General features: G+C 42.7%; 1 protein-coding gene across 5 annotated transcripts in view; it reads left to right on the top strand.

The window, feature by feature from the left end:
- Positions 1-361: 361 nt before the first annotated feature.
- Positions 362-20664, top strand: part of MAP3K9 (mitogen-activated protein kinase kinase kinase 9) — a 68577-nt gene continuing 48274 nt past the window's right edge. For all 5 annotated transcript variants that reach the window (XR_012835699.1, XR_012835700.1, XM_075754269.1 and 2 more), the window contains exons 1-2: positions 362-944; positions 6574-6987. Coding sequence is in view for 3 of the 5 variants with exons in the window: in XM_075754269.1 (XP_075610384.1) it covers positions 644-944; positions 6574-6987 (715 nt within the window). In the remaining 2 variants the exon portion in view is untranslated. The remainder of the gene's footprint in view (positions 945-6573; positions 6988-20664) is intronic.

The following is a 20664-nucleotide window of genomic DNA, read 5'->3' as shown; positions in this document are numbered from 1 at the left end:
GCCACCCCGCCCTCCCGCAGGCGAAGGTCGCCCCGCCCAGCCAATCGCCTCCCCCTCCGACCCTCTCCCATGTCATGCCCCTTTCGCCAGCCAATGAGAAGCGGCGGGGAAGGCGGAGCTTGGGGCGCTTAACTGACAAGCGCCGCGAGGCCCAATGGGAAGCGAAAGCTGACGAGGCGGGGGCCAATTGGGGGGACACCGGTGAGTGCGGGACTCCGGGGCCAGGGGCTGGGCGGGGAGGGGGCGTGGCCAAGAGGGCGAGAGCCCTCAATCAGGTGAGGGCGGCGTTGACGGGCGGTAGTGACGGCCAATGGCGATGAGGAGGCGGAGCCTCCCCCTCCCGCCGCCGAAGCTGCCAGAGAGTCAGGTGGCTCCGGGATGCGCGGCCGCGGCGGCAGGCGGAGGCGGGCGAGGAGGAGGGGGGGCATGCGGCGGCGGCTCGGCGGCACGCGCTGCCTGCCCTCGCCTCTTCCCGCGCTGGGCTGAGGCGGCCCCGCGCCGGGCCACCCCCCCCCCACCCCCCCGGCGGCACCTGCTGCCGGCAGGCGCCGGGCCGCATGAACAATAGGCGGCGGTACCGGCTCCGCCGCCCCCCGCAGCGCCCGGCTGCCGCGGGCGCCTCCCCCTATGGAGCAGCCTCGCCATGGAGCCCCTCACAGAGCTCAGTCAGGAGGGCGCGGGCGGCGGGGAGCCGCCGGGCGGCGGGCCGCTCTGGACCGCCGTCTTCGAGTACGAGGCGTGCGGCGAGGACGAGCTGAGCCTGCGGCCGGGGGACGTGGTGCAGGTGCTGTCCCGGGACTCGCACGTGTCCGGCGACGAGGGCTGGTGGACGGGCAAGATCGACCAGCGCGTCGGCATCTTCCCCAGCAACTACGTGAGCAGCGGCGTGCAGGGGGGCGGCCCGGAGCTGCGGGCCCGTTACCCGCCGCCCCCCGTCATACAGCGTAAGGCGGGCCGGGCTCGGGGCGGGGGGCTCAGCGCGGCCCCTCGCTGCCACTCGGCGGGAGGGAGCGGCCCGGTCCCGGCCCTCCTGTGGGCCTGGGGGGGGGCCGCCATGGTGGGCGGGGACGGACCGGACCGGACCGGCGGGAGCCGGGACTGGCGGGATGGGTTGGGGTGGGGGGAGCCCCGGCCCTCCCCAGGTCCCTGAGGGGAGGCGGCACCGTCGCCGGCGCGGAGGGAAGGCCCGGCCCGGTCCGGCCTTTCCGCCGGCCGTGACGGGAGCCGGGGGCAGCCGCGGCGGGGAGAGTCCCAGCACGGTGGGGGGAGGCCGCGGGGCCCGGCCGGCGGGGGGGGGGGGCGGCGGCAGGGGCGAGTGTGCCCCGCCATGGCCCTTGGCGCGGGAGCGGAGGGGGCTGCGGCGGCCCGGCCCCTCACGTCCTGGGGCTGCCCTCGGCTGGCGGCCCCGCTCGGCTGGTGCCGGAGCCCCCCTGACCCCGTTCTCCGGTCCATTCCCTTTCCCACTCGCAGCCGCATTCCTGCTGCTCCAGTGCCCTTCTGTCTTCCAGGCTAGCGCTTCTCTCCAGGGAGGCCGAACCTAGCTCGGCGTGTTAGCGTTTCACTGACGCCAGGAGCGGTTTCCCGTTATTAAATCCTGTGTTTGCAGGGGCTGATCAGTTTTCCGCAAACGGCTGGAGCTTGGTGGCTGGGCAGTGGGGGAGTCACTGGGGGCTCTGGCGACTCTCCCTTTAAGAATATCCTTAAGGAGAGGTTGCAGGACAGGAAGCATTTGCTTTCTGCAGTGTTGATTCACTGCTAGTACTCGTTCAATATCTTCCTTTCTCCTAGCTAAAAGCTTATTATTTCTGACTTAAAAATTCTTAAGTTGACTTGTGTTACCAGGTTCTTCCTTTGCCTTCTTACAAATTCTGTTCTAAAATACCCGTGAATGAATTTTATCCAAGTTTGGATATCTGGGCCTACCTGAGGGTTGCTTGACTAAGTTATGATGTTGAAGGCACGAAGGGATTGATTTGTTTCTGTGAGCTTCAGTGCAGTTTTGAAGCCTTTGTTGGAGGCAGAGAATAGGGGCATTTCATCTCTACATTTTTTTTTAGCCACTATGTACAATTGTGGAAAGAGAAACAGTGTGGAATGACTCTTTCTAGACCTTGTTTATCTATCACTATTGACAATTCAGGCAAGAATAAAGCTTTTTTTTTTTGGAAGGGCAGAGAAAAATCTTTAGACTAGTAGACTTTTCTAGAAAGTAAAAGGAGTAAAAAGATGCTTTGTCTGATCTAGGACGTATCTCCAAGGAATACAACTAATAGCTTTTTTCTTATTCTGTGCTCTGTTTGAAAGCATTTAGGTAAAAACTCAGTAATTCGTAGTATTGCCCTTGGGATTCTGAAGGGACCAGGTTGGGCAGTGGTGGTGCTTTCTTTCATGCTGGAACAGTATAGATTATTTTCTTCCCCACATGCAGAAAACATTGTGAATGCTTGTTAGGTTTTACCCTTGAGATAGTTAGGAGAACCATTTCTACAGAACTTCTTGAAGCCTCAGGTCCCCTCCTGTTTTGACTCTAACTCTGATTCTCCATGCTTTTCCGTGGCTTGATAGTTCAGGAACAGTTGTGGAGTTGCACCTTCCTCTTTTATCCTTGTCTTACCCTTCTAGTGCCACAACAGGACTACAGTACTTCCGTTCTCTCAAGTCACCAACCATATGTTCATGACAGAGTATAATTTATTGCCCTCCAGTAAGCTTTTAATATGCTAAAGGAGTATATTTCTTTATTTAAAAAAAAACAATGCAATTTGGATGGAGGGTAAAGTTGGTTGCTGTTGAAATGGATTTTCAAGTTTAATGTTAGAAATCCCTCTGCAAGCAATGATAGCCACTTTTAGAGCTGGAGATCTTAGTTTGATAGCTGTTTGGAATAACAATCTACTGTTAACTTATCGGACTATGAAGCATTAAAGTTTTGCTGGAGCGATGCAAGATGTCATTCCGGACGTGCACCTCAGCACAGAAGCTTCTTTTAGTTGCTTTCCTAAAGTTTATCTTCATGTTTAATGAAGTTTTTGGAGTCTAAGTCCCAGAGATTCTGCCTCCACTGAGAGCTGTAGTAGTATAACTAGTAATTGCACGCTGTCTTTCAGCCATCCACGTAGTGTGCTTGAATCTTACCTCAGCGGGGGTACCGTGAATGATAAAAGTAGCCTATTGAGGCTGTCAGCAGTGGGCCAACTTGAAGGACCCTCATGTGCACTATGGGCTCTTACACACTGTGGACTGAATTAAATAGCTTAATTGTACGGTATAATAAATGCTGATTAAACAGCAACTACTTTCCAGTTGTTAACATGCCACTGGTTCATAGTGTACAGGCTCTATAATTCCTTTTCGGTCCCCGGAGGAATGATACCACTTCAGTTCATAAATCCTAAGGCAACAAATGCATGTTAGACATTCCCGTTGCCCTTACAGTCCGGTACAGCATGTCTGCCAAATTAAAGTAGTGTTTAGAAAAGGGATTAGTGTGTTTAGAAAGGTGAAGAAAAACAAGTATTTTGTGCACTAATGTAGCTGTATAACTATAACTAAGTCTGTGAAAATGAAGAAAATAACACAAAATACCTTAAAAAAACCAGCAAGCAAAACTTTTCTAATGATGAGTTGGTGGTGGGGTTTTGTTGGTTTTTTTCTGATTAAGCTACCCATGAGGGTGAGCTCGCCAGACTGCCTTAAAGAAACACGCGTTTTCAAAGGAAAGCTAAGGCCATACTTTGCAAATAAAAGAAAGCTTTCTTTGCAAAATACCTTGCACAGTAAAACATTAAATTTCTTCTGGGAGCATAAATCTCACAGTTTTACGTGCCGGACTTGTTCTAGTTCATTTGTGCATCCAGCAGGCGTTGTTTTTTGGTTTTTTGTTTTTGGTTTTTTTTTTCCCCCTGAAGTAAAAGGGGTGGCAGCATACAGGAAGAGTTTTGCTTTCCATGTCTTCGGTTTTCCTTTGCCCACCTCCTCCTTCTCCCGCCTGCCACCTTCCTGTCGCACTTCTTTTCCGCGCCCGCCGCTGGCCGCAGCCGTGGCTGGGAGGGGGGGGTGAGGGCTGGGCCGGGCGCTGCCCGCGGGGCCGGGCGCTGCCCGCGGGGCCGGGCGCTGCCCGCGGGGCCGGCCCACCAGCACGGCCGCCGCCGCCGCGGGAGCTGTCCCTTCAGCACCGCCGGCGCTGCCCGCCGCCGCCGCGCCGCTCCTCTCCCACGCTGAGCCGCGGGCCAGTGGGAAGCGCTCGCTGGACGTGGCTTTAATGACTTCTGAATAGCTGAAATGTCCGAGGAAAAAGGCTGATTGTGAATACCACCGGAATGTTACGTGTCCGGAGTTCCAGGGACGGTCTGTCGATCTTGTTTTGTGGCTTACATCTTTGGTTATTTTCAGTCTTTGGCCCTGTCCCTAGAGGCAGGTTAAGTGAGCATTCTACCAGTCCTGAAATTCTACTGACTGAAGGTGAGAGGACTCAGCATCTGACTTCTTTAGCTCTTTTATCGGTGAGAAATACCAGAGCAGCTCCTTTAGTGTATTCTCAGTAACGGGGTAGTTTCATATCTGGAGTTATTGTCATTACAGTGTTTCTAAAATTTCAGTGTTTCTGGTAAGAATCTACTCCTTCATCTTTTCTAGTAATCTGTAGCTCATGAGCATTTGAACACCAGGGCTGCTACTGTCAGAGCGAAACCTTCTTTGTTGTGTAAATCCTTGAAGTTCAGAGCATTACCCAAAAGATGTACTCACAGTAACAGACAAATTGTTTCTGTATTCTAGACTGTAAAAGGCCTCTCCTCCTTTTGGAAGACTTTCCTGATCAGTTTTCTGTCTTGCTTCCCATTCATGGAACACTAGGAAAAAGAGTACAAGCATTGTTATTACACTAGCTAAGGGTTCGGATGTATTGGCTGTACAGCATAGGAAGGGTGATGATAAAACCGTTATATGTAGTCAACTCCTAGCTCATAGGTTTGACTAACTTACAGAAGTAAGCCAGGCTTTTAAAAAATCATGTTCAGAGAAGATAGAGCTCAGTGAAAAAAAAAAAAAAAATCTGCAGCCGTGGACAGCAGAATTCATATTAACTCCATACAGTATTGTGACAATGTCTTATACTATAGACTTATAGTTAGGAAAGGCATTTGACTGGAATAAATAAAATATTTTACTTAAGCAGAATCTAACCTGGTCCCTTGCCTTATATGACTACGTAATTTATTTTAAAAACAGTGGAGAGTTTTATGTATGCAATCGATAACTACATAACCCAGTAATATAATACAGTACTCTGAATTAATACCTACATCAAGTAAGTCCATTTACAGACTTAGTTTCCTTTCTACTAGACAAAGCAGAAGAACCATATCAGATTTGGCTTTTCAAATGCAGTAAAGTATTAAAAGTCTTGGTGACTTTCTGCTTAAATCCTTGCACTGTGGTATTTTTCCTTTAAAACTTTTAAAAATTTCTTTGACCGTAACTGGTAACTGCCAAAATATCGGACAGAATAGCATCAATGATATCTCACCGATGACCTACCACTGCTGTAAATTTAGCCGTGTCAGCATGCTTTTGTTGGTCAGTATGTGGGTTTTCCATTCTACATTAGTCAGTATCGGATGGGTTCTTTTGGCCATCTGTGAGCATAAACAATGTTTAGTGTACAGTTGTACAGGATACATTTTCTCACCACTTTTGCTGCAGATGCAGTTTATATACTGAATTTAGACATCTGCATCTGTAGATTTTTACTGTACAACACCAAGTAGCCACCAGTTACTGTGGCAGCTTGTAAAGAATAGCTGTGAGTGCATGAGAATGGAAAATGATGATTCTGTTATTTCACGTAGCTACTGTAATAAAAAATGCAGTATGCATTAATCAAAAATGTTTTTCTTATTGCTAGCTCTGCATACTCAGTATGTGGTCTGATCCATCTGTTTGTCACACTACCGTCAGTAGCGTCAGAATTGGTTAACGGATCTCTTGCGGGGAACAAATCTGCAAAGCTTGTAGAGGTGTGGAAGAATAAGCGTGATTTGGGAAGGACTAAAAGATTGTTAGTGGCAGTTGAGTAAGAGACATTCAAATAAGGAACAAATGCAGGAGCAGATGCATTTTGTGTTGAATTTTAGCTATGTCACGTTAAGCACTATATAGTGAAGTCAGTGAAGATTAGCCTGTAGGTGTGTGTTTCTTTTTTGTAATCTTGTACTGTCATTGAGGGCAGGCAATGAGGGTTTATCCTTAAAGGAGTGTCAGTGTTATAAGAGTTTAAGTGTGTTAAGAGGAGGCTATTTTATTCAAAGGGTGTCATTCACTAGCATTAGGTCAAATTCATCTTCATTCACAATGAGTACTTCGTAGAGGTTTTATGATACTGCAAGACCTGTTTTACCACGCTATTTGGCAATGAAAGATTGTCAGCTGCTTTCGTTTGTATTGTTTTGGAATGAAAATTGGCCCTTCCTCCAAGGGTAAGGCTGAGGCTGGGCAACATGGACCTTCAGCTGATGTACAGGCTGCGTAGTTGCTAAATGTTTACATCTTTTTTTTTTTTTCTTCTTTTCCTAGTCCTGGAGATCGACTTCTCAGAGCTTGTTCTGGAGGAAATCATTGGCATAGGGGGCTTCGGAAAAGTGTATCGAGCTATATGGATAGGAGATGAGGTTGCTGTCAAGGCAGCTCGCTATGACCCTGATGAGGACATCAACCAGACCATTGAGAATGTCCGACAAGAGGCCAAGCTCTTTGCAATGTTAAAGCATCCCAACATCATCGCCCTCAGGGGTGTGTGTTTGAAGGAACCTAATCTTTGCTTGATCATGGAGTTTGCCCGAGGAGGATCGCTAAACAGAGTGTTGTCTGGTAAAAGGATACCTCCTGACATACTAGTGAACTGGGCAGTACAGATTGCGAGGGGAATGAACTACCTGCACGAGGAAGCAATTGTTCCCATAATTCACCGTGACCTGAAGTCCAGCAACAGTAAGTGCTACACAGTGAACAGCCAGGGTGCTGGGATATGGTTATGGAAAGAAATAGTATGAAGAAAAGAGGGGAGTAATAGTAACTTAGCGTTCCTTTCTGGTGAACCACTGTATCCTCTAATTCAATCCTAGAGGGGTTTATTTTTCTGTAATATGGTTCTACAGACCACAGGAAACATGTAAATGTTTTTACTTTATAGAACCAACTTAAATGACTGGATGCAAAAGCAACTGTAAATGGAGCTTCTCTAGTAGCTCATATATACAGTGTCTCAGTTTTATTGGCATTTCAGAAGACTCCAGTATGTTGGAAGGTCTTGTTGAACTTAAAATATGTATTCTCCTTCCACTTTTTGGAAAGATAAATGGTCCCAAGCTTTCATTTTACTTGCTAAATTTTGCTGTATAGATGAGATGCAAGCCTTTTTTCCTTATGGGAGATTTAACCCTGCTGAATTGGATCTTCTCTCTGTTCCTCATAGAGCTGGTGTTGACAGAAACATTAACTCAGGTAAATTAAATGTCCCAGTGGGTGCCCTTGTACACTCAGGACTTCAGCTGATGTTTGTGGTTCTTTACATGGGATGCAGCTGACCCATTGGAGCATGGGGACTGAGCTTTGGTGTTACAATTCTGGAATTCATGGTGAATAACTACTCTGTGATACTAATAACATTATCTGCCACTTGGGTATTGTTTTTGTAGTGTGTCTGTTTTCCCAAACTTAAAATTGCCTTGAAGTCAAAACGCATGCATAGAACATTATTTAAGAGTGTGGGAGCAAACTCCTGCAGTGGTTTAAAGATCATCATCTCCTTTCTTGATGCCTGCATGCAGCTCTCTGGCCTTTGTCTCTGCTTGTCTGTGTCTAGATGGCAAAAGCAAACATGTACCTGCATGCTGGCTGCGGTGGTTTAGATAGGTGTGTTAGTATAAACTCATTTTCATTTACGGCTTGAGTTCATAAGAAGTGCTCCGAACTGGGTGGCGGGGATGCAGGCACATGTACATGTTCTCTTTTGCTTTGAGGGCAGTAACATCTAGCAAAGAGGTCTGACAGATGGGAATTTTAATATCTTAAATAGATTCACTAGAGCTACTGTTAACCATTACAATGCTGTAAATTCCAAGGCCTTGCAGAATCTTCCTGTGGTTTTTTGGCCTCAAATCTTGTATAGTTTGCTGTGAAAGGAAAAAAAAAAAAGGTGTTATTAACTCTTGTTAATGAGTTTGAAAATAGGAACTATGAGAGCTTTCAAAGTAGTTTCTACAGTATTATTTTTATAGTATTAAAGTTTCCCTTTTTGTTGGAGTAAGGCAATCTCAATGTCTAAAAAGATTTCCTAATATCTGAACCCTTCCCTTACTGATGCCAGTATATATGGGCATATTGATAAAAGCCGTAAAATGAAGGCTTGATTGGCTTGGTTAATGGATGACTGGCTGCATCTGTGAATAAGAAATGGTTGCCTCTAATTGTTGGGCCTCTGCTTCTTACCTAAGAAAATATTTACTTGCTTATTTTGCTAACAGGCTATTAAGACTTTATTGCTTAATGCTATCTGAACATTTTAGAGGTTTAGAGTGAATGTTATTTCTAAGATAAAAAGCTGTTAGCTCCCAATATTTCACTGTTTTGTTCAGACTAGAGACTGCTAGTTGTAAAAGGGAAATGTATCAACCAGAGAACCAGCCCAACTAGAGGGACACCTGTGCACAGTGTCACCAACCAACCACAGACATGGATGCTAAAAAACATCTGTACTGTCAGCAGCAAGAGTAAATATCTCTCGTCACAGTGAATCAGCAGTACATAATCGTGCTACACTGCAAATTGTCTGTGAGAACTTGAGGGTTTTGCTACATGTATTACTAGAATTTTCCTCATTTGGGAAAAGGAAGAGGAAGAATGAGTTAGAATGCCTGTGGAAGGATTCAAAGACATCCTATGGAGAGGAGAGGTAGAGAATTTACATGGTGGTCTTGACCAAAGGTACCATCAGATCTAGTTCAGAAATGAAGGGTTTAGGAAAATTCTAGCCCAGCTAGGTCTACAGAAAGCGTATTACATTTGGTAAACTAAAAAAATGTAGGAACTGGTACTGGAGGGAAGGACTTCAGATACTTTTAAGGAAAATTCATTGGTTTGTATCTCTCTCTTGAAATAAGATGAATTGGTAACCTCAGGTATGGGCTTGACATAATACAACAGCTGTTTAGTTTGGCAATATAGAGTTCTTCATTCTCTGCTGTGTGGTGGAAGAGGAATTTAAAAAATGTATGCTATTTTAAACATTTGAAAATGTATGTTCTTTTCTGGGTGTATCTATAAAGCAAGTATCATAAATATTAGATTATTACAACAGTGGAACTTTTTTGGTGAGGAGGGACTGCTGGTCTTTTCTGTTTTTTTTCTTGTTTGTTTGGTTTTTTCCCAAAAGTCTATATTACCTATATATGCAGGTAGACTTAATTCTTGGTTATCTGTAGGATAAACAACTTTGAACTGCCCAAGTCATGTCCTTCCTGAATACTCTGTCACTGTATTGCTGAAATCCCTTTTCCATTATATGTAAAAAACATCTTGGAAATTTCTCTGCTCTGATTTCTATGGAAAACCTTTTTACAAGTTTTGTAAAGATTAGTGGACTAAGTATGTTACTGCATCCTGATTTTTATATGGCTTGTGTTTTCTGTGTTTTTTTGATGTACTTGGTTTTGTTAATTACTGTGGATAACTAGAACAGGTTATGTTGTTAGCTTTGTGCCTGCAGAATTACAAGCTGGTAGCATTTTCCTTGCATAAGTTACCACCCACCAACTGATAGGCAGTAATGTGTCTCTGGAGAAGGAACAGCTTCTGCTTGGAAGAATTTGGAAAAGATTCTTGCAGACACATTTCTTTCATGTACTAAACATCGAAAAGTACTGTTGAGCTGTCGTGGGAGCATCAGGTGTATTGATCTACTGATTGGTACTGCCTATGTTTAGTAATAGATGGTGATTCTCATACATCTCATCTTGCCTTCAAGCACCAGCTGGGACCTGCACTATCCATCTGAAGCTGCAGAATGAGTTAGTTTGAGAGGGAACAAGATGGGGGAGTGGGAAAGAACGGAGTTGCCTTATTTAAAATCAAATTTTCTACTAGAATAGAAGAAAATCAGAGGATGCCTTGCTTTCAGATGTCTGCCTATATTTAGGCAGATACAGAATGCATAAGGGCAGTACTTTATGATTAATCTTTTAAGAAGGTCACGTTGCATTACATTTTGAACAGTGGAATAAGTCAAGTGGGACATCTTAATACAAGTCTGAGAAATTACCCCATTATATATTTATAAGGATTTGAAAAAAAAAAAAAATCCTTTTTAATCTAAACTATTGCAGCTTTGTGGACTCAAGTAGTAGGTACCAAAGCAATGCTCAGAATAGTTCTCAACATTTCTGATGGCATAGTAAAGAACATAAGGGTTTGGTTGCTTTTGGAGGTAACTTGGTCTTGTTTAGGGACTGACCCTCAGGTGATTATTTGAAGATTCCAGGAGGTGTCTGTTTCTTGAGATTCTCCTTATCAAAAAGCACTCTCCAAACCAATTATTTGTTTTCCTTCTTTTGACCAAAAAGGTGGACATCTTTTCAGTTCCATCATTTTTCTTCATTTTTCCTCCTTTTCATTATCATAACTTTACATTTAAAGTATAGGAAAAGTGCCCCGTATGTTTTAAGTACCGTGTTTGTTTGAGACAGATTTTTATTGTAAATTTTGGAGGTATGGAAGGCTGCTTGTTTCATTGCTTTAGGGATGCTATCAGGACATGAGTACATAAAGATCTTTACAGAACAAATTGCACACCTGTGATTTATTTTTAGAGACCCTGAAATTCTGTTGCTGAGTGTCAGTTGAGTTGGCAGTCAGTCTGGTAGGTGAGTGTTTCAGTGGGGTTACCAACTTGCATGTCAGTCATGTAACTACACAAGAGAGAGAAGATAACCCAGGAAAGCTATTTCATTCTGCTGTGTGAGGAGATATTTCTCTTCTTTTGGCATTCAAGAGATTTAATTTATTTCATATGAAAATTAATCTTAGTAATTTGACAGAATCTTTTCTGGCTTCTTTTTCTTCTCTTCATCTGGAGATACTGCTAACCTTTCCCTCTTCAGCTGCATGTTGGTGCTCCACTGAGCATATGTTACAGAAATAGTAATAGGCCTCTCCCAATGTGAAGGTTCCTAAATAATCTAAATGCTGAGCTATACAAAAAAAGCCACTAGGAATGCCCACTGAAGACAACATCACTGTTTAGCACAGCCCTAACTCAGAGTTTCCCTTTCTTTTATCTCTTATTTGTGATTTGAGTCTCATTTCTGGCCAGAGGAAGATGCTTGGCATATAATGCTTAGGATCAAAAAGGGCAGTCCTGTTGGTTTTAGCAAAGTAATGTAAATAACTAAGCTGGTCCTGTTTGTTTCTATTTGTCTGTCAATGTTAGATATGCCAGCATCGCTGTAGGATTAATGCCAGTTAACTAATGCTGCAGAGAACTAGCAAAAGCGTATTTGCTCACTCTTTTTTTTTTTTTTTTTTTTTGTCTGGCTCAGCAAAATATGTTTGTTATTTGCACTACATTGAAAGATTTTGCTGAGGGTGTTCATGCCAGTTAGTGAAGTCACTATGTTTGTGTTCCACAAAGTGGCACAGAAAATTAGCAGCAAAGTGACATGGCCAAGGTCAAAGAAAGAGGTAAGGACAAAGCTCAAAATAAACCCAAACAATTCTGATTCTGTCAAGTCAATAGTTCTTTCCTTCTAGTTCTTTGAAGGTGTTCACCTCTCCTACTTTTTGGACCACAGAGGAAAGCTTGTGGTATCCAGAGATTCAAAGCTCTAGCTTTCTAAAGATTTCCAAGCTCTGCTATAGCTTTGCTTATTTATTTTATGAAGTTGTTAAACCTTTTTCTGTTCATAAAGATGCTAATAGAGCTGACTTTCATGTGGTCTCTGGACAGTTGTTCCTAGGACTTACCATATTCCTTTTTTTTTGTTTTTTTTCTTTTAAAGTATGGACAGAATTTAGAAGTAGGGATTCCTTGAGGCTAGTTCAAAGCCAACCCAAGGACAACAGGACTTGAATGTTATCTCATTCCTTGTTGCAGTATTCGCATCCCAGTCCATTCATAACTGACACTCTTCTGTTAGTCTCTTCAGAGAAGGAAAAGTACTTAATGTAAACCTCTTCCTCTGCCTGGCAGTGCTGTAGAGCAGAGCTCATCCAGGGTCTGCTTAGAGTATGTTGGCAGAGCAGTTAGGAAGTCTGCACTATTATTGCTGCTGCTGGTACTTCAGTGTAATTTGCTGACTAACTCTCCAATGTTGTACCTACCTTCTATCAGAATGGATTTCCTTTGTCAGTGCAATTAAATGAGTGTGAGTAATGCTTCATGTAAAGTATAGTGAAACTATTTCAGTAGCGTCTGAATGCTTTACACTGGGTGAATAATTGATCTGGCCTTAGTTGGGTGGTCCTTTGCCCTGTAAGAGGAAAGTGATAAAAATGTGAGATTTTTTTTTTTTCTCTGAGGGGGAGAAAACAGCTGGGAGATTAATTTTATGCAGATGTTCTCTGGTTCAGTTCAGGGAGCAAAAATCAGTAAACACCTTTTTTTTTTTTTTTTTTTTCTCATTAGATTTAAAAAATGTGTTCAGTAGAAATCAAGCTTTTCAAACAGCCTGAATATACTCCTAAGAGTGATTAAAGATGACTTTTCAGGTTCTGCCCTTAAGCAATTATCTGATTCTATGGACATGCTATATGATATTGCTAATGGTGCATAACTCTTAGTACTGATTACTCTGCTTATTTCTCTGTCTCCTCAGAGTGTCAGCCTTTGTGCTGATGTCCTGGTCACTTGTATTGTGGTTTAAAAAAAATTCTAATAGCTATAATTTTTTGCATGTGGTAATATAAAGATGAAAGCCATGCCAGTAATACTACAACTTTTTGTTGAACAGAATGAAAAAATATTTTAATTTCATGTGTTATTAGATCAGAAGATGTAAATTATACCTGAAAGTGATGCTAATTTTTAAGTTATATTGAGTCACCAGGAATTCATAGAAGTAGGATGACAGTTTACTTTGTAGGGGTTTTTTTCCTTAGCTTGTCTAAATTAGTGCAACTACTTTCCTCTCTGAGAGGTTTGACAGATGCTTTCATGTTGCAGTCTTATTTTCAGTATGTTTTAATAGATTTTGGAGACCTCCAAAACAAAAATACATATCCTGTAAATGGTTTTGTTTAGTTGCATATGAATTGATGCCTTCACTGTTAATTGCAAGTCAAAAATAGAAGGATTTTACGGAATAAGTTTGATGTCCACAAGAACACTTTGATATTCTCCTGCCCGCACCAAGTAGCAAAAAGACAATTTCAGAAATGGAATCCCTCTTTGAGGACCAGAATGGAAAGAGTTCCTCTCATTTTAAAGAAGTGAAATTGTGTCTATTACTTTTAAAAACCTAGCTAATATCCTTTTTATGTCTTTTGTGCAACTGCATATATTTTTCTGCAGGGTTCTTTCTGCTCCTGAGGAAAAAAAAAAATAACCAAGAGTTACAACTCTAAACACTTTCTCCAAATAGTGCATATGGAACCATAGAAGAGATAGAAGCAGACCTGAGCATCATCATGCAGGAGGCGTACCTAGGCATCAGTGTGCCACTTCCATGAATTCACTGTCTGACTATCTGTGACAGAGCTGGGATAAATCTGTGTTTTTCTGAAATTTCTAAGTACCAAGTAAGAACAGCCTTGTTGTGGTATTTACGGGAAGCTAGAGTAACTTTTTCAGCTCCACTTTTTTTTTTTTGGTGTTCCTCCCACATCAATAAACTTAATTTGAATTTTGAGATATTTCTGCTAGCAGTTTCACTTTTGCTTTTCTCATCAAACAATTCCTTTCACAATTTCAACATATCTGAAGCAAACTAACTCATTCTTGAAGCATCAAAAGTTAAGCACAGCCTTGCTCTTTGAAGTGATGATTCATCACTCAAGATGATTCCTTAATTTTAAGTAACATCCCATTTTGAAGATGGTGCATATTCCCTTATGATAAGACAAGGAAAGCCTTAAGCTGTTGGAAAGAATACAGGATATAGCACATTGATTTTAAGTGGCTGCTTTTTGGTATATGTTTACTTTCTGATTCTAGGATAGTTTCAGTTAGGTTGGTGTGACTTTGATTTCCAAAAGATTGCCAAAGTTGACTGTCACATCTGATAATTGCTTCTTAATTGTCCAACTGCTAATGGAAAGGTAAATTCAGCCTTCCTCAGACCTGAACTTTTCCCAGATATGAAAAAGAAATAGTAACATAACGTCACGTGCCAAGAGGAGAAACTGTCACAATTTATAAGGATTTATAATTATGTTGTTTGGTTTCATCGGTGTTTCTTATGATCAGGGAGAAGAGGACTCACTTGCATAATAGTAAATCTTTGGGTCCCAGCCTGTAGAAGAGTTGTTACAGTTGTAATGGCAGCAGCATGGTGCAGCATCGTTTAGGGTTCTCTTCAGAAGGAAGTACCCAGGGGATAGACAGCCCTCCCTATGAGCTGTTTGTGTTATTACCACACACAGCCCTTCCACTCTGCTTTCTAAAAACGTTGATCTATTACTCAAGCATTTTTATTAAAAACAAAAATATCCTCCCAAACCACCAAACTTTATCTAATGCACATATAGATTCCGAATTATCTCTGAAATCCTGTATGTGCTTTGGATGCTGGACTAATTAAGTCCAGGATGATTTTCAGAGCTACGAGCCGAGCTCCTAGTTAGCTGTACAACATCTTCCTCTGGTGCTTCATCAAACAGACTTCTGGAATTTGCTTTGGCTGTTGAGAAATGTTAAGATACGCTGTTTGTATTACAACTGGAAACCTTCCTTTTAAAATGGCTTCAACCTTGCTGATTTATAGATTCATTGTTTAGATGTGTAGCAAATGATGTGTGCCAATAGTTCCATTTACTAGTAACAGATAAATATTTCTGCTGCTAAGATTTTGCTTATTGCAACAATTGCTGTGCTTAAATTGGGGATTCCTGGGGGGTTCTTGGGGTACTATAAAGAAATGCTAGTATGGATAGTTGCTGTAAAGATGGTATGTGTAAGGGCAGTGGGATGTGTGTAAACCAGGCCATGTGGTCCACCTGCCACAAAAGTATTACAGGATTTTCTATTGTTTCTCCTGTTTGAGTATGGGCCTAGGAAAAGATGTTAGAGAGAATAGTCTTTAGTTGCTTTTGACTTTGCACTGTTCAAAGATCCTGAAAATAAGAAAAATCCCATAACTTTGATTAATAGAACTCAATATGCCTAATTATACTTGTTGAAGTGTCGTCAATCTTGCCCTTGGATTTATTGATTTGCTTATTCTTGTTTGATGCAATCAGTCACATAGTGTGTGGCTTTGATATGATTATGGTCAGCTGGTAACTGGGATATTCCTAATGCTTCATCAGGGTACTGTGTAGTCACTTGGACTCTTTGATCACAGAGTAAGCTGGGTCAGAAAACTAACAAATCTAACACATCACAAAGTGAACAGCTTTTGGATGGCTTTACTCCATGAGCTGTTATCTTGCATGGACTTTCATGTGCAACAGTGCAGGACTACTCACTTTTGCAGCAGCTGGCAACCTGTTCTGCTCAGCTTAAGGTAAAACTCTGCAGTATTCCAGAAAGTCTGAATTTCACTGTTGTCAGCTGTAGCTTGGTGTCCATTGTCCATCTCGGAGCCTTTTAACGTTTGTTCTAATGAATGGAAATACATGCTCATTTTTTTAAGATTTTTTCTTTTAATTAAATCTGATTTTAAACCCCCCCATGCACACAAACAAACCATCAAAAAACTCAGCTTCTGGTGTGGTTTGTGCTGCTGCTTGTGAAGTTTTTGTCATCTTTACCTTCTAGATTGTGGAATACCAGCCCGTTCCAGGAATGAACAGTACTTGGTGTTATTGGCTGTTTCATAGAGATGTCTCAATTCAAGCCAAAGCAAAACAGTTCTGTGCTACATTTTTCATCATGAATCTCATGTTTCTGTTTGCCTGGAAATGGCTCCCACTGAACCAGCATTATTATTAAATCTCTTTTTCAGACAGTCTCTTGAGTGACAATTAATGAATGTCATTCATGTGATTCTGCTCTTCCCTTTCCTTTTTTTGATGTTGCCTAATACAGTTTTTAATTTGTTGCAAGCTTTCAAACTTACATGATTTGGCAAAGCACTGTGTTGGGTACAGATGTAATTATATTTTTTCCTTGGAGCATTTAACGGATTATGAAGAGTACAATAATCCGTGCCTGAGCTAGAAGGTTGTTCCAGTTTCTGTGGGTATGGTAGGATTGAGTCTGAAACCAAAGCTGAATAGCTCCATTTTTCTGGGAGACTCACCTGAGTGTTCTCCAGGAGCATTCAAAGTGTTTTGTGCCAGATCACTAAAGCGATAAGACTTTTTCAGCTTGACTAGGTGAAAGGATCGATTCTAAATATATCGTGGCTCTGGAGGCCTTTCCTATCCCCTCCCCCATTATGCATTAGCTCTTTAGAGTTACTGTACTGCACGGCTTAAAATCCAAGAACTGCTGTGCTGTCACATCCATCACCTCCTCTAGGTTGATAGAAGAGGACAGTCGGCCAGCTTTATGGATTTGCTGAACCCTCACGCATACCCAGTAATTAAAAAGCTTTTGCTTCCAAGGTATATATATTTTTTTAAAATGTGTTGTTGCTGGCTAGTTAGTCATAAAAGAAAGAAAATACTTGCTTTATTACTAGAGACAATATTTGTATTCTTTGTTTTTCCAAAATGTGAAATTTTGAGTGAGTCTTAAATTCTGTGCTCTACAGGATCTTATGCAACACTTAGCCTTCTGCACCACAAACAAATATTAGAATAAAGATGCAGTCCTACTGAAAGGAACGGCAGAGTATCCAACAGAAGGTAGGTAAAGGCTGCATGCAGAAAGCCCGGACTCAGTCCATGTGCAGATTTGTTAATCACTTTAAGTACTTTGAATGCAGGATCAAGAGCAGATTGCTCATTATCTGGATACTTGTGAAGCAAAGCTGTGCAGGCTGACTATGGAAGGTAGATCTAATATTGCAAATTAGATTTTGGCAAACCGCTACAATATGAGGTCTCCTTTTGGACCAAGTTTTTGAAATCCTTTCCCAAAAGCTTAGTTCTGTCCTCAAGGCAGTATGGCAGTGTACTGCCAATAGGACTTAATAATTAGAAAAAAGGAACACCTGGCAAGCTCAGTCCCTTGTCCCCTTTGCAATAACACTGCTTTTTTGACTTGTTAGGCAAACTGCAGACTTACTAGCTAGCTTCTGGCTGTTTGAGACCATGACTGTCAGACAATGCAGCAGCATGAAGTAACATATTAAGGCTACCTTTTTCATCTAACATCCAGTATTTCCCATCACCGCCATCTGAGCTGAAACGTTTCTTGGGAAGTTTTGCTTTTTCACGGGAGGAGAAAATGGGATTGGAACAATCACAGTAAGTTCAGTGAAGCCATCTTCTATGCAAGAACATTTTTGTTTCAACTATGGATGCTTTCATCCTTCAAAAAAGGACTGTTCAAAAACTATAGGACTATGGTTAATATTTGCTATTTCTATAGCACTTTCTAAATAAGAACCCTGAAGATTTCAGAATGCATTGCATTTCTTCAGAGTACAGTGTAAGTTTTTATTCATTTTTCAGCTAAAAGCAAGTATAAAAAGTAGTAATTGACCCATGCAAGAGACGAAAGATGCTTATCTAATTTTTCTGAATTAGTCTTCATTTAAAAAAAAATAAATCCAGATTTGTATGAATTTCACAGCCTTGCAGTAGTTGAAAGTTTTTTTGGACTGGAAATAGATCTAGAAGGCAGTCAAAGGGATTTGGACAAAGTGAAGATTATACCTAGATTGTGGGGTGGTGAGTACAAGAAAACCTGTAAACTGAAATTGACTGTCCTAGTTGGGAAATTCCAGGGGATGTGTGTGTCAGGGAAGAAATTCAAATTTCATAGACTCAGAATGGTTTGGGAGCGACCTCAAAGATCACCTAGTTCCAACCCCCCTGCCATGGGCAGGGACACCCTCCACTAGCCCAGGTTGCCCAAAGCCCCATCCAACCTGGCCTTGAACACTTCCAGGGAGGGGGCATCCACAGCTTCTCTGGGCAACCTGCTCCAGTGCCTCACCACCCTCAGGAAGAATTTTTTCCTGATATCTCATCTAAATCTACCGTCTTTCAGCTGAAGGCCATTACCCCTTGTCCTATCACTCCATGCCCTTGTAACCAGTCCCCCTCCAGCTTTCCTGTAGCCCCCCTTCAGGTACTGGAAGGCTGCTACAAGGTCTCCCTGGAGCCTTCTCTTCTCCAGGCTGAACAACCCCAACTCTCTCACCCTGTCTTCATAGGAGAGGTGTTCCACCCTCTGATCATCTTCATGGCCCTCCTCTGGACTCGGTCTGACAGCTCCATGTCCTTATGTTTGAGGCCCCAGAGCTGAACACAGTACTTCAGGTGATGTCTCACAAGAACAGAGTAGAGGGGCAGAATTACCTCGCTCAACCTGCTGGTTGCAGTTCTTTTGATGCAGCCCAGCATATGGTTGTCTTTCTGGGCTGCAAGCACACATTGCTGGCTCATGTTGAGCTTCTCGTCCACCAACACCCCCCATGTCCTTCTTCTCAGGGCTGCTCTCAATCCGTTCTCTGCCCAGCCTGCAGTTGCGCTTGGGATTGCCCCGACCCACGTGCAGGACCTTGCACTTGGCCTTGTTGAACTTCATGCGGTTCACACAGGCCCACCTCTCCAGCCTGTCAAGGTCCCTCTGGATGGCATCCCTTCCCTCCAGCATGTCGACAGCACCACACAGCTTGGTGTCGTCAGCAAGCTTGATGAGGGTGTGCTCGATCCCACTGTCCCTGTCGCCGACAAAGATGTTAAACAGTGCTGGTCCCAGTACTGACCCTTGAGGAACGTCACTCATCACTGATGTCCATTTGGACATTGAGCTGTTGATGACAACTCTTTGAGTGTGACTGTCCAGCCAATTCCTTATCCACCGCGTGGTCCATCCATCGAATCCACGTCTCTTCAATTTAGAGACAAGGATGTCATGCGGGACAGTGTCAAATGCTTTGCACAAGTCCAGGTAAATGACATCAGTTGCATTTAAGTGTAGTATTAATATTTTAATATTTTAGTGTTCATGGACCTTCTGGCTAGGAGTAGAAGTTCTCAGAAAATGCCTTCAGAGCTGTCCTAGCTCACATAACTTTATTGTGTAGTCTGAAAAACAAACCCTTAGAAAACATACGGGGTTGAGTGAGGAGATGCTTTGTTTAAGGCAAGGTTTCCTGTAACAGATTGGCTCAGTTTTGGACATGTTCTGCCTTGGGTGGGTGGGAGAGTCTGGATCTGGTGGTATTAATCAGACTTTTTCCCTCTCTGGCACACCTTCAGTTTCAGTAAGCCTTTAGCTGACTTCTGAAACTTGTGTCAAGCTATTTTTTTTTTATAAATTTGGAGTTGTTTGGAAATGGAAATGTTCTCTGTTTTCCTTCAAGTCTTGCACTTGAGACTTCTCCTGTAGTGCTGGCAGGCAGAAGTTTAACGGTAGTACCTCCTCATACAGGTCTGGATTGCTTTTAAATCTTACCATGGACAAGACTTGCAACTTTTAGAACTGAAACCTTGTTCATGTTTTGCATTTAAGGGTCTCGGAGTGAAAAAGCATTGGTTTCCATAAAGCTTTTATTCTGTTATTTTCTTTCTGTAAAGCTCCTGCACCTGGGATTTGATGGACTTGATATCTGATATATCTCCTTACAGCACTTGAATTATCTAAATGGAGGAAGTGGATGGGCTGATGCTTATCCACTATCTGACATAACTTTTGCCATTTAGCATTTTGGTAAGTGAAGCACAGTAAGCTCTTCTGTGTGCAGAATGGAGGAAGAAATAAAACATCTCCGGTATTCTCACCCACAGCTGTACTCAACTGCAGGAATGGTCTTTCACATTCCAGCTATGACAGGGTAAGCATTAGTTCCCCTCTTTGTAGCTGCTTGTTGACCTTACTGCTGTTGAAAGCAGTGATCGTACAGTAACAGATGAGCAAAGGCCTATGGGAAAACAAATCTGGTACTAGGCTGTTGTATCTATAGGTGGTTGAGTTGCTCTGGAGCGATCTGCAAAAACACCCAACAGCAGAAAAAACGCATGGTATTATTTTGGGAAAGAAAAGAGAAGTTAGAGTAGTGTCATTCCATGTGAGTTTGAGCTCCTTTGCCATTTTTCAGCCTTTGAGGTCTTAAGTAGTGGTCTTCTCACTTCAGTCTAACAAAACAAGAATAGATATGGTGAAGCATTGGGACTAAAGGAGAAATCTAGTTGAGAGTCTAGATGAGAATACAGGAGACTGGGGAAGAAACTTCACTAAGTCTGTGCAGATAGTTGGATGGCTACTTAATGATTTAAATATTAAAATTAAAGGTTTCTATACCAAGTAAAATAACAAAGATGACATTTATCCTATTTATAGTCCTTCCTCTTGTCACTGTCACCCTCCCATCACTGTTGCTGCCATCTAGCTCT

The sequence above is a fragment of the Balearica regulorum genome, chromosome 5 (assembly GCF_011004875.1).
Source record: "Balearica regulorum gibbericeps isolate bBalReg1 chromosome 5, bBalReg1.pri, whole genome shotgun sequence".
Lineage (NCBI taxonomy): Eukaryota > Metazoa > Chordata > Aves > Gruiformes > Gruidae > Balearica > Balearica regulorum.
The sequence above is the reverse complement of the archived record's forward strand: the minus strand, read 5'-3'. Positions and strand labels throughout refer to the sequence as shown.